The sequence below is a fragment of the Phyllostomus discolor genome, chromosome 5, assembly GCF_004126475.2.
Source record: "Phyllostomus discolor isolate MPI-MPIP mPhyDis1 chromosome 5, mPhyDis1.pri.v3, whole genome shotgun sequence".
In the NCBI taxonomy this organism is placed as follows: domain Eukaryota; kingdom Metazoa; phylum Chordata; class Mammalia; order Chiroptera; family Phyllostomidae; genus Phyllostomus; species Phyllostomus discolor.
The window spans coordinates 110,294,350-110,307,574 of record NC_040907.2 but is presented as its reverse complement, the minus strand read 5'-3'; the positions used below and the strand labels follow the sequence as shown (position 1 = coordinate 110,307,574).

Sequence of the window (13,225 nt, the reverse complement as noted above, 5' to 3'; positions counted from 1 at the left end):
GGGCAAAGGTGAGATTGAGATGTGGGCCAGGAAAGGGGTGGGAGCATAGGGGCCTTAGTGGTGGGGCTGGGAATACAACTCTGGGGACAGAGTCAATGAGATTGGGGTCTTGGAGGCTGGGCAGAGGCCTCAGCATACAAGGCTGGGAGCTTGATGGGGGGAGGGGGTGGAGGCGGAGCTCAAAGGACCAGGGTCGGTCTGGGAATCTGGAAGGATCGTCCAGGTCTTGCAGAATGGGGGTCCGTAGGAGAGGGGCTAGAAGGGAACAGCTCGGTATCCCAGAGGGCGGGTCCTAGAGCTTAAGTGTATTGAGGGCAGGGTCGGAAGCCGGAGACTAGTGAAGGGCGGAGCCAGGGTGACGGAATGAAACACTGCCTTCGCAGGACACGTGGAGGGGCAGGGAGGCAAGGGGTCACTGGCAAAGCAGGCAGAAGGTGAGGCGCAGGGTTTGAGGGCGGGGCAATGAGGAAGTGGACTTGGAGCAGAGTCGGGGCGGGTTGTACGTAGACGCCAGCGGAGGAGCGAGGGGCGGGCCCAGGTGAGCGGGGGCACCGCCCCCTGCGCCCCTCCTCTGCGCAGAAACCCCTCCCAGCAGTCCTGCCGCAGTACCTCTCAGTGGCTCCTCCGAAGGCTGGAGGAACAGGGACTACCGGAGTCTGTAGCCCAAGTCGGGTTCGGCTCCATCTTGGGCCGCTAAGCTGGGCACCTGTGGCGGCCGCAGGAGATTCACTTCCGCCGGCCTGCACTGCTCCGGGCGGGCGAGAGGGTGAGAGAACTGCTCGGAGCATGTCCGAGGGTGGGTCGTGGGGAACGGATGGCTTGGGTGGTGTCTTCCATTCCTGCGCCCCAGAACCCACTCCTCGACTTTCCCTGCGCCCAGACCCTCCGCATTCTGGCCCCTGCCCGGAACTCAGCGCCCTCTATGGCCGTATTCCTCCTTCCATCTCTGCTCTCATTGCCTATCCCGTCTCATCTGTTTTCTCGGCCCATCCTCCCATTTACTCTGCCCGAGACCCCGTCTCCTGCTTCCACCTCTGCTCCAGTTGCTTCTTCCCGCTCCACGTTACGCTCCGTTGACTGCCACCCCACCCCCGCTCCAAACCTCCCTTCCCTCTTGTTCCTGTTGCTCTCCTTCCCTGCTTTCTTGCCCCACCGTCCTGTCTTCCCTCAGTTACTGTCTTGACTACAGGGAAGGTCTTTAGCCTTGTTTTGGGGAACGTGTTGAGGACCTTCTTCTTGAGTCCGGATGGGCTTTCGGGCCTGAGGAGCAGAGAAGGGAGCCCTGCCCTGAGGCGGGGGTGTGCTGTGGTGTGGTCCGCTCAGGCCTGGGCGATTGGTGTGCAGAATGCAGCTGTGTAGGCAGTGTTACCTGCAGGCTGGAACAACAGAAGGGCCTGTGCGTCCACCGCTGGTGTGACTATGGATGGGGCATGAGCCCATGGCGGTGTATGGGTGCCAGTGAGCTTGAAGGTAGGGGCACAGCAGCCACCTGGGCTGCTTCTGGTTTGGGGCAGCTGTGCCAGGAGGGCTTACCTTCACCTAACGTGTCTCCTGGGAAATATGGGCAAATCCTCCTCAGTGGAGGAAGCTCTGGGGCTTCTCTCTTGTTAGCAGAGCTGGGTTCTTGGGGCCACTAACTCAGGGTTATCCTAGAACCCTTTCCTGGCACAACTTTGTTCCTGGACATCTTGTTCTTAAAGGCCCCTCTCTGTGATGGGCAAGTTTTGTCCCCTCCAAACACTCCCTGTCTGGAGTGTTCCGTGCTGTATTGCCCAACTTGGCCCTGAGTCTTCCTGTCAGGCCATTTGCTGCTGGGTTGAATCAGACCACCTGCTGAAGGTTGCCACACCCCCACTCTGCAATGAGGGATTTGTGAGGTGTGTTAACTGGTGCCTGGTGCCTGGGGGCTAACGTCCATATTTAAGAATTGGACAGTTTTCCCTCCTGGCCACATGGGTTTGCCTTTCCTGTTTTGGTCTTGCTGGAAGCAGAAGTCACCACTCCCCTTAGGAGAGGAGGAGCAGGGCTCGAAATGGGCCTGCCTTGATTATTCCCCTTGGCAGACACCCAAAGGCCTGTGTCCCTGTGCTGGGACGGCGTAGCAAGAGGTAGAATCTTGGACCAAGTGACCTAGCAGTCTCTTTGGTTGGGTCAGTCTGGAAATTTCTGCAGAGCTGGGAACTTTTACTCAAAATGACATTGCTTGATGGCCACATTCGAGCCTGGTTGCTCCTCCATGCACTGATAGGCAGAACAGTGGCAACAGGACAGTCCTGTATTGGCTACAGGTGCTGGCCACTTCACAACTTTGATTGGCATCAACTGGGACAGGAGAGAGAACATTAAAGTGTCACCCAAAGAACACCAGGGGTCTTGGATACTTCTATGTTCCTGTCTTTTATCCTGTGCTAAAACATCTTTCCAGAGCCTCATTAACATGAAACCAGAGCCCTTTCCATGGTTTTTAAGGCAGATGGGCATTTAGAATGCAGACTCCAAACTTGTGTGTATGTCTCTACATGTGTGTCCATGTATGTGTGCATGTCCTCCCCAATTAAGGTTTGAAATAGACTGGGAAATTTAGTGTGGTGATGAAGACACTAGGAACACTGGTGGTGGCTAGGTCTTAGGATGGCATGAAGATAGAAAGCATTGGGAAGTAAGACTAGGTGAATCTAAGGGGAGCCTCAGTGGCTTCCTAAAAGGGCTTTTTGCTGCCCCCACCCCTACCTCCACCCCTCAGTACAAGTCCCTATGATACCTTGAGCAGAAGTCACTTCTGTTGGAAGGGTAAAGAAAAGACTATTAACAATTATCTTTCGAGACAGTCCCTATGCCATCACATTTAGTCTTCACAAAACCCCTGCAAAGTGGGGATTTACTTTTGTTTTGCAGGTTGAGGAAACTGAAGCTGAAAGAGATTAAGTATCCACTTGAAGGCATGTACACAAGAAGGGGAAGAGCCAGGGTTGGAAGCAGATTTCTTGACCCACCTGCTCAGCCACGGCTCCAGTGCACATGTGGTCAGCTGTCATCACTCCCTGCAAGGCTCCTTTCCTTTGAGATAGGGGGTATGGGAAACCTCTTTCCCCGCCCCGAGGTAACCTGCATTACTCCCCGCAGAGCCTGTCTTGCTGTTAGGGGTGGGAAGACCAGGTTGTAGGAGGAATAATACCCTGTTGGGGTTCAGCTGTAGGTTCTCAAACATTTCTGAACTACTCCAGGTCTTAGTTTTGTCATGTGACACTTGTGGAAGTGGGGCGAGGAAAGGAATGAACAAATACAGAACACTCCCCTCCCCATGGGGTCTTTGTTGTCACTGCTCTCTCTGAGTCACAGCTAGCCCTGGGCATTGGGTAGCCACCTAGTGAGACAGGCACAGGGGGACCCTTGTCACTAATGGCTTCTCACTTGCTCCTGTTAGGGTCTGATGGCACCCCAGCCACACTCCACCTGGTTCCTCAGGGGGGCCAGGGGTTGGCTTGGTTCACTATGACCTTGTTCCCTAGGAGGGTCCAGGGTAGGTGGAGCTCAGTCAGAGGCTGTGTAGGCTGTCCAGATCGGGCCTCCTTGGTGTTTTTAGACATGCAGCTGGGTGGCTGTCTGCTTGCCAGGGGCTGTCAGTGTCCATAGCATTCCTGGCTATCTGGCATACTTCCTATCCTCCTTGCTTTTCAGCAAGTAATTAAACCTCTGAGCTTTGACTTTCTCATCTGCAGAATAGGAATGATGACGTATCTTATGAAGTTGCTCTGACAATTCTACAAGAGACAGTGCTAGAAAGAATATGGCACATCTGGCACAAGGTGGGTGATTTGGTACTGGGAGCTGATATCATCATCATCATTATCACCATCATCACCACCACCACCAGGATTGTTATTGGCCTTGTTGGCCTTCTCTGTTTATGTGTCTATCATTCACATCCTTGAGGGCAGGGCCTGGGTCATGGTCTCTTTCGGCTACCTGTCATTTTCGTGATCCTTCCAGGAACCAGTCTGGTGTTGGCCCCAAGGAGCAGCTAGGAGGGGACACTCTTGCCCAGCCTAGGGCTGGGTCTGGAACTGCTCAGTCTAGTATGGTAGTCATTAATCACATGTGGCCAGTGCCTACTGTATTGGATAGTGCAGAAGAGAACCTTTTATTGTTGCAGGCAGTTGTGCTGAACTGGGATCCATAGCAAGCCTTGAGCTCTCAGGGCACCACAGCTTCAGAAATATCCTCACTGTTTGCTTGAACAGCCACTGGCCATCTGCTGAGTGCTGACAGCAAGAAGTTTGTAATTATACAGAAACTGAGTTCCTAAGGGCCCTTCCCACATTCCCTTTCAGGTGGCCTTGCTCACCTGGCCAGGGTGGTTAGTTTTTTGGCAGTTCTTATCAGCTCAGGGGTGGGAAGGCAGTACTGGGGTTGCCCAAACTGTCCTTGTTGCTTGCTGTCCTTGCCCTGTTTCTCCAGCCCATCCTGCCTGGCAGGGAGTCCCAGAGTGATGTTCCTAATTCACAGCTTTGGCAAGGGCCAGGTTGGCCCAGATGCCCTGACCCCACTTCTTCTGCGGCCCTGCCCAGCCCCAGCCCGCTGCTATTCCTCTTGGGTGCTCTGAACACACGCCTCTTGCCTTCTGCTCACCCTGTTCCTTCTCTCTGGGCACCCTTTCCCTCCTGTTTCTCCAGGCCCAACTTACATGGCCAGGAGCTTTTCTACCCCAGGAAGCCTTTTCTGATCCATCACACAAAGTGAGTGTTCTTGCCTTAGAAATGCCATCCCTCAGTCTCATTTTTGGTGCTCAGTCTGTTCCTTTTTGGCTGACTCTTGTATTCACTCCTCTCCACCAGGCATACAGCAGACATTCTCTGAGTATCAACTGTATGTCAGGTTAGTACTGGGTACTGGACAGACAGGGGAACAGGCTTTAGGCCTGCTTTAGAACAGCTTCAGGCTGGTGAAAGGCCCACGGTTGGCCAGACTCTTCCATCCAGGCCAGATAGTGCTCAGCCAGATATGGTGCCAGATCAGCTCAGAAAAGCTTCCCCAAGAGGCGATGCTGAGGTTGAAGGGGCCAGTGCTGACATGAGGCTACAGATGGGTCAGTGGGCAAGTCCAGAGGGGTCTGTATAGCTGAAGGAAGAGACAGAAATGGCAGGGAAGGAGGGAGGGAAAGAGGGTGCAGGCACACTTGGCAAGAGGGGGTTTAAACTTTATGGAGGATGTGTCTGATTGGTGGTTTGGGACCTATTTCCAGATCAGAGCTGGATTTAAATTAGTCAGGGCCCCTCTGGCGTGCAAGTGCTCAGGAAATGGTTGTGGAATGAACAAATGCTGAATGAGTTCTGCATGGAAAGGGCTGGTGTGGGGGGTTCTCTCCCTCTCCTTGGAGCCAGAGGTAGGAGTTGGGAAACTCCTGCCCTTTCAGATGCCAAGACTGAGTTCCAGGGTCAGAGAGAATGTGGGTAGGCCATGGGAGAACCTGGGCAGGTCACAGTGTGTCCTATATTCATTGCTTATTTATCCCACAAACCTTCTCTGGACCCCTAGTGTGTACCAAGGAGTCCCCAGTTCAGAGCCAGGTGGATACTGAACAGCTGTGGGAGGAGCCAGGCTAGTATTCGTCAGTCGAGCTTTACTGGTTATGAAAATACAGCAATACTTATGTGCTGATTGACTAAGAGCTATATGAAGTATCTAGTGTCTTGTCACTGTTTTGCTCAAAGCCCCCACCCATAAGGCCCCTGCACTTGCTCTTTCCCTGACTTCCCCTCCATCCCACAGTCCAGCAGTAGAGAGTCACCAGCCAGCGTGGTGAGTGGTCTCCAGGACTCTATTCTCGGGATGGTTCTAGTCACTTGGTACTGGTTATTTGATATTTATAGTGTCATGCCTGTATATATGTGTAATGACCTTGATTTGAAGTGTCTAGTGTCTTGTCACTGTTTTGCTTATGGCTCCGAGCCATTAGGAGGCTAGGACTGAAGCTCTCCCCACAGTGTGCCTAGCACCTTGTGAGCCCACAGCAGAGTCCAGCAGAAGTGCTGCCACACAACTCAACTCTGTTTCCTTCCTCTCTTTCCTGCAGGTAGTCATGAGCAGCAGCCACCCTGAGCCAGGTGCCCAGGCACCCTTGAGCCCTTGCCCACAGCCCCTTTCTCGGAGTTCTTCCAGCCTGCTGGGTGAAGGCTGGGGACAGAGGCCAAAGCTCCGAAAAAGTGCCAGCAGCACTGTATGGCAGGCCCAGTCGGGTGAGGCCAGCACCAGTCCCCAGATCCTGGAGGAAGAGGGCCACCAGGCTAAGAGCACAGAAGAGGCGCTGACCTCCAGCCCCAGACCATGGCCTGGTGCTGTGGGCCACTGGCGGAGCAGCACTGTGGGCAATGTATCTACTGTGGGTGGTGGTGACCTATATCGCCTACGTGCCCCCAGCACCGCAGCTGTACAGAGGAGCCACTCAGACCTGGTCCATAGCACCCAGACTCGGGGCCACAGTGGTGCTCGGAAGGCCAGCCTCAGCTGCTCAGCCCTTGGCAGCTCGCCAGTCCACAGGGCTCAGCTGCAGCCTGGCAGTACTTCTGGCCAGGGAGGGCAGGCCCCTGCCGGCCTGGAAAGAGACCTGGCTGCAGAGGCTGGGACTTCAAACTCAGTCTGGACGCTGGGAGAGAGTCAAGTGTGGGTGTCACCACTAGTCCTGGGAGGCACAACCACCCACAGCAGTAGCCCCAAGGCCAGGCCCAAAGCTACTAGGCAGTCAGCTACCACCTCCTGCCAAGCTCTGCCCCCAGTAGCTCAACTCTGTGGCCTGATGGAGGTGGGGGCCAGTGGCTACTGCCATGCTGTGCCTGCCCCTGGGGTCTTGGCCTTTCCCAAACTAGTAGCATCAGTAAGTGAATCTGGGCTGCAGGCTCAGCATGGGGTGAAGTTCCAGTATAGGTCACCTGGGGGTCTTCCTGGGCATTCCCACTGCTGTGCCCATCCCTGGGATACCACTGGGTTAACTATGGAGCCTGGAGCCAGGACCAAGGATGTGTGGACCATGACCTCAGCCAGTGATTTGGCCCCAGTGTTGATGTCCCCTCTGTTGGCACAGGATGCTGGTGTACAGGCGGCCCCCATGGCAGAGTGCAAGGCTGTGGCTACCAGCCCACCTCTGGAAGCCCCTGTGGCCCTGCACACATTCCCAGAGGTGACTTTGGGGTCCAGCCTGGAGGAGGCATCATCTCCTGTGCAGGATGTGCGATGGGATGCTGAAGGCATGACGTGGGAGGTGTATGGAGCTGCAGTGGACCCTGAGGTGCTTGGTGTGGCCATTCAGAAGCACCTGGAGATGCAGTTTGAGCAGCTGCAGCGTGCACCTGCCAGTGAGGACAGCCTGTCTGCTGAGGGCTGGAGGGCGCCACTACGAGCTGTCATGCAGTCTTTGAGGCACCCCAGCTGCTGTGGCTGCTCCAGTGCAGCCCCTGAGTGAGGAGCTGTGGCCCTAAAAGCTGTCTTGGGCCCATGGACTCAGCCCCCAACAAGAGACAGTGGAGACCATGTGCTCTTTGGACCCACTGGCAGCTGTGGACACATCTCTGCTGTAGGCTGCTAGCAGACCACAGGACTTTAGCCTGGGGACTTCTTGCTACTTGCAACTGTGCTGGGTTTTAAGGGCTTGATTCCTGAGAGCCACATTTCTGCACATCTGGGCTCTGAACTTAGGGACAGAGTTTTAGCACTATGCATCAGGGAGATTCTGATTTTTCTGTAAAAATAATTGCCTTTTGTTTAGTCTCTTCAGATCTCTGCCATGATTTCCCTTAGGACTCTCAGCAGCTTAATTTTAGAGCAGGGCTGAGACATAATGAATCCTTGCTATGAAATGTGGGGCCCCAAATGACAGAGATTGGCTGGGTCTTTAGGGAAGTGAAATGACACTGTCAAAGGCCTCCTGGGTGCCACGTACCATTTGTCACTTGTTGAGTCTTCAGCTCTTCACCCTGTGTTACAGACAAAACCACAGACATTTGGCAGGGTTCTGGCTGACATACCTTAGCTAGACAGCTTGAAGTGAAGGGCTAGGATTCAAAGCAGGGCTGGTGGAAACCTGGGTTGTTTACCTGCAGCATGCCTAGTCAGTCAGGGAAGGGCAGCTATGAACAAGAATTTACTGAGGCCACATTCTGTGCCAGCTTCTATGGATTCCTTGGGAAATGTGACAGGCTGTGTGTGCCCTTACTGTGCTCATATTACGGAAGAGAGGTACACCTCAGTATGAGGGTGCTGAGCTTTACAGAAAGTCCACAGGGTGCTTGTAAGAGCCACCTTCCTTTTAGGTCATTGTGCCACAGGAACAGGAGGATAGGTGGCCAACTGTCCCCAAATATGTCACACCTGAAATTGCACCATTATCACCTCATTTCTTAATTTAGGGCTTTATTTTCAGTGGGTACAGTTCTTCAAAGAAGAGAGGGCAGGAATCAATGGGAAAAGAGGAGCCTGAAGTGGGGTCTGCCACCTGGTGGGAAATGGCAGGAGCTGTGAGGCTGTGGGGGGCAGGGAGGCCTGTGAGCCTGGGGACTATGGGAGTGGGAAAGCCCAGGACACCAGGGCACAGCCTGACTTTATTGCCCAAGGATCTCTCCAGGACTGTGGAGGATGGGAGTGGGCTTGGGTCCTCATCCTGGGGCTTCAAGTTGAAAATTTCAGCTCCTGAGACAGTCTGGCAGCCCACCCTGTGTGGGAGCCAGAAGGTTAGTGTCCTGCCCAGGGTCATTGGGCATGGGAGGGGTGGAGTCTGAGTTCACATGCAGCTTTGCCCATGATGTGGCCCTGCGTTGGGCCCCCTTTTGCACCTGGGAACCCAGGACCTGACAGCAGGCTTTTTCCCGCCGCCAGGGACCTGGTACCACTGAGGTAGAAATAATTCAGGCAACCCTGAGTTAATTTCACAAGCAAGAGTGACATGCTAAGGGGCCAAAGGAGCAGGTGAAAAAGGCATGCTTCAGGTTGAAAGCCTTCCAAGGCCCCTCAGTGGGCTCTACCCAGAACCATGGCTTTCACAGTTCTAGCTGAGCTTGGTAAAATGCCATACCTGCTTTAAAGTAACAGCAAGTCAGAACCACTTTTGCCAGTGGGGTAGGGACAGAAGGTTAGGTGTGAACAGCAGGAAGGGACTTGACCTAGCTTCCCTTTTAAAAATATGACCAGGCAGATTTTTTGTGTAGTCACAAGGCTCTAGGCACTGTCTAGCCCAGAGCCTGGGCCTGTCCTCTTCTGTGTGGTATAGGGTAGGCACATCATGCTCTCGGGAGTGACACATGGGTACTGGGCTGTCTTTATGCCAAGCCCTGAGCAGGCTCCAAGAGCTCCAACTTCGTGGGGCCAGACTGGAGAGAGCAAATCGCTGTGGGGACATTGGAAGGGAAGGGTATGGGACAGGACTGGGGAGGTCATCTTCCCACAGGGCCATAGCTAAGCAGGGTCTTGAGGACACAGTGGGTTTGGACAGGTGGGCAGAGGGTGAGGGGTATGCCAGGCAGGCAGAGAACAGCCTGGTCAGGGGTTCAGAGGTCCCTGTCCTGCCTGAGCTATGTTGAGTAACTGTAATGCAGGCTATTTAGGGGTGTTGGGCTGGGAGGCTGGCAAAGGAAGTCCCCATTATGAGGATCCTGGAGTGAGGAAAGGGACTTAGGGGAGGTGTGGAAGGGGTGGTAGAGCCAGATTTCATTTAAAAAATAGCCCTCTGGGTGCTATTGGATAGATTAGTGTGGAAGGCAAGGACCCAAGGGAATGGGGGTGTGGCAACCAAGGAGGGACCTGTTAGGGACAAAAACACACACACATGGTGTGGTGGATTCAGGAAGGAGTTCCAGGAGGCTGAGGAGCAAAAGGAGGTGAAGCTACCACCTGTGACAGGTGGGAGGTTCTGGAGGGGAAGGTGAAGGGCCACATGCCATAGGGCTTGGCTGGGACCAGTGAAACCTTTCATGGAGAGACTCTCCTGTGTCATATACAGATTCTCACGAGTTCACTGTGGCCAATGTGTGCCAATCTGTGCCACCTCCAGGCAGAGAACCTGGCATGCCAGCATGTCAGGCTGGGCCAGGCCATTACTGGGAATGGGATAGCTGAAGCCGCCTACCCACTTATACTGGCTGAGATAAATTTCAGGGTGGTGCCTGGAGAACACCCTCCTAGTTAAGCTTGCTGTCCCGAGACAACAGGAACTGTGCCCTTGGCCTCACTAGCCATGCTGCATAGCCGCAGCCCACTGTGGATTGACTGTAGGTTAATTTCTGAATTTGTCCTGGAGACAGAAATTGCCCCTGCCTCCCACCCTTGGTTGCTCCCTGGGCAGTCCTGATTGGCAGTTGTCTAGGGTCTTGGGACATGGCCACCAACTGGTGGCTGAGGTGGCTGGTTTATAGGTCTCTCAGACTCTGGATTTCTGATCAGACTTTCCAGGTCCCCTTTAGGTCCTGCTCTGGGAGGTGGTGGCTTTCATTATTTGTACATTTGCTTTGAACTTAAAGTAGTAGAAGTCAGAGCTTTGCCTGGGAAGGGTTGTTGGTCCTGGCTGGTCTTCTCTTTTTTCTCTTCTTTTTTTTTTTCTGGTAGATTCTGTCCTTTGGAGCAGATTACTAGAGTTCTCAGGCAGGAATCCCCCTCCCTTCTATCCCTGTCTCTCCTTCCTGGCAGCCTTCCAAGCCCCCAGCAGCTGAAGCCTGGCTTTCTGGAGCTTGTTCCCTCTGGGCCTTGCCAGGACACAGGCTGCCATCACCCTTGTAGCGAGTCACTAGTCACTTCGGGGGAAGCTGTTCCTGCTAGAGTGTAAGATGCTGCTGCCCTGAGAACACAGGGCTGGGAAGATGGAAAAGCAGATAATGGTCTGGTCCCACTGACAGCCCCTTCCCTGTCAGCTGCATTGAGTCTGTGATCCCTAGAGGTGCTGGATTCTTATTTAATAAGGGACCAACAGACATGCCTTTCCAATGCAGGTCTTGGCACTTAGGACATGAGAGTGGGGCACATTGTAGTTTAGTGGGTGAAACTTGAGTTTGAATCCTGGGTCTCACCTATAGCCATGAGATTTTGGACAAGTTACTAACTTTGCTGATCCTCAGCATCCTCCTCTGTAAAATGGGTATGATAATGGTGCCTCCTTAGTTTTCCTATGAAGAGTAAATGGAATAACCCCTATAAGGTGTCTTGGCACTGAGTTAGCACTCAGCACACGTGCTGGTGGTATTGGAGGCCACTTCTGTAGCCATAGGCAGGGCCTAGCTCTTGCCTACATTCTGTCTTCTTGACCATTCCACATTCACAGCCTCTTCCAGCTCCTTTGTTCCCTGACTTGCACCTTGCTTGGGACATGTGTGCTCTGGCTTTAGCCATCCAAAACTGTAGTTCCCAGAGCCATGTTGAGGACCATCTTATCCCTCATTGCTCACTGGTCTGGGGCTGGGTTCCCTGGAAGCTTGTGCTGGGATGAGGATTCTGAGTTTATTAATGAAGAGGGAGAGGGAGCACAAGGTGGAGAAGGGATAGAGGCCCAGTCAAGAGTGCAATTTCAGGTAGATTCCTGGCTTAGCCCAGGTCCCACAGGGGAACCCCGGGTCCAGGTTCCATTTTGAGGGTAAGGGTCACCAAGGGTGGGGGTGCAGTAAGCTCCAGGCACTTCTGGCTCTGGCATGCAGGCTAGAAGCTCCAGGAGCCCAGGGCAGGGCTCTGCACGGGGTTGTAGGGCTTATCCCAATGGAAGGGTGCACAGAAACCATGGGTATCTGAGGGGTCTGGGGGCATACTTGCCAACAATTGCATTCATACCTTGAGCAGCCCTTCATGCAGTAGACTTTCATGGAGCCCAAAGCCCACAAAATGCCCACACTCTCTCTGTGAGATACTCTGAAGTAGTTCTGTCTCATTTGTGCTCATGCTAAGGGACCCTGGTTACCAAAATGGAGAGCTTTCCTTGTGCTCATGTTAAATCCCTTCTTATTCATCATTTTGGCCTGGCCCAGTTTTTTCATCTGAAGCTATGACTAACCCTTTATCAGTCTATATCCACTTGTTAGGCAGTGCAGAGCCAGACAGAGCCTGGGGCCTGTGGCTGGGTTGCCCTGAGGTCAGCATTGGTCCTCATGTCTCTATGAGACCACACAGTCATCATTGGCAAATTTGTTAAAATCCAGATCTTCAGTATCAGTAGCTCTCTTCTCACTGAAATCACAGCTCAGAGACCCTCACCTTCAAACAAGGAAAGGAGGGTAGCAGGGTCTGACTTGAGTCCTGGTTCTCCACAAGGCTGCTTCTTGTGTTCTCTGCTTCCTTTCCTAAGATCTTAGCTACTTCAGTTTCATGAGCTGTTCAGGAAGTTTGAGATTAACTGCAAGCTAAGATTTACAGACTCTACCTTCTAACCCTCCCTTTTAAAGAATGGGAGCCACCCCACCCCTACCCACAGCCTACCTCCTCTTGGGCACATTGTAGTTCACCTCATGTCTCCTGGAAAGTGATTGTGAGGGTGAGGAGCATGACTCTCATGACAGCCTGTCTCTAGCACCTTCCTCATCGAGCCTTTCCTCAGGGCAGCTCCCCTTTTTGGTGGGAGTCTTTCTGAAGCTGGCTAGAGTTCTCCCTGAAAGGTCTTCCTCTTTGGGAGAACCTGGGGCTAGTTCTGTTGCTGTGGTTACAGAATGAAAATAAACCAGGTAGGACATCTCAGAAAAGATGATGTTTAAAAAACCAAATCAGTCCTGGCTGCTTTGGCTCAGTGGATTGAATGCTGAGCTGAGAACCAAAGGGTCGCTGGTTTGATTCCTAGTCAGGGCACATGCCTGGGTTGTGGGCTGGGTCCCCATTGTGGGGTGCATCAGAGGCAACCACACATTGATGTTTCTTTCCCTCTCTCCCTTTCTCTCTCTCTAAAAGTAAATAAATAAAATCTTAAAAACAAAACAAAACAAAAACAAATTAAACCAAAGTTGCATTGGCCTATAGGACTGGGAATGCACCCATGGGGTCTAACTGTCTTGCTCCAAGAGGTGGGCAAACACAGCTTTTGCTCACTTTTGCAGTGGCTCTCCATGACTTGTGCCTTTTTCTCTGCCTCTCAGTTCAAGATGGCTCAGCAAGGAGGCAGGTCTGACCCCTGAAACATGTGCTCCCAAGTGGGTGTCCTAACGTTCATTTCTCATGACCCCACTTTGAAGGAAAGAGTGTGGGAATTATAGGAATATGGAGCTTAGGGTAGGCA

General features: G+C 53.1%; 1 protein-coding gene across 1 annotated transcript; it reads left to right on the top strand.

Annotated features, from left to right (window-relative positions):
- The first annotated feature begins 563 nt into the window (after window positions 1-563).
- Window positions 564-12,842, top strand: GPRIN2 (G protein regulated inducer of neurite outgrowth 2). Its single transcript, XM_036026710.1, has 2 exons — window positions 564-766; window positions 6,074-12,842. The coding sequence occupies exon 2, from the start codon at window positions 6,080-6,082 to the stop codon at window positions 7,454-7,456; it is 1,377 nt and encodes a 458-aa protein (XP_035882603.1). The 5' UTR covers window positions 564-766; window positions 6,074-6,079; the 3' UTR covers window positions 7,457-12,842.
- The last annotated feature ends 383 nt before the right edge of the window (window positions 12,843-13,225 follow it).

Coding starts and splice junctions, on each gene's coding strand:
- GPRIN2 (XM_036026710.1), top strand. CDS start 6,080: ATGAGCAGCAGCCACCCTGAGCCAGGTGCCCAGGCACCCTTGAGCCCT.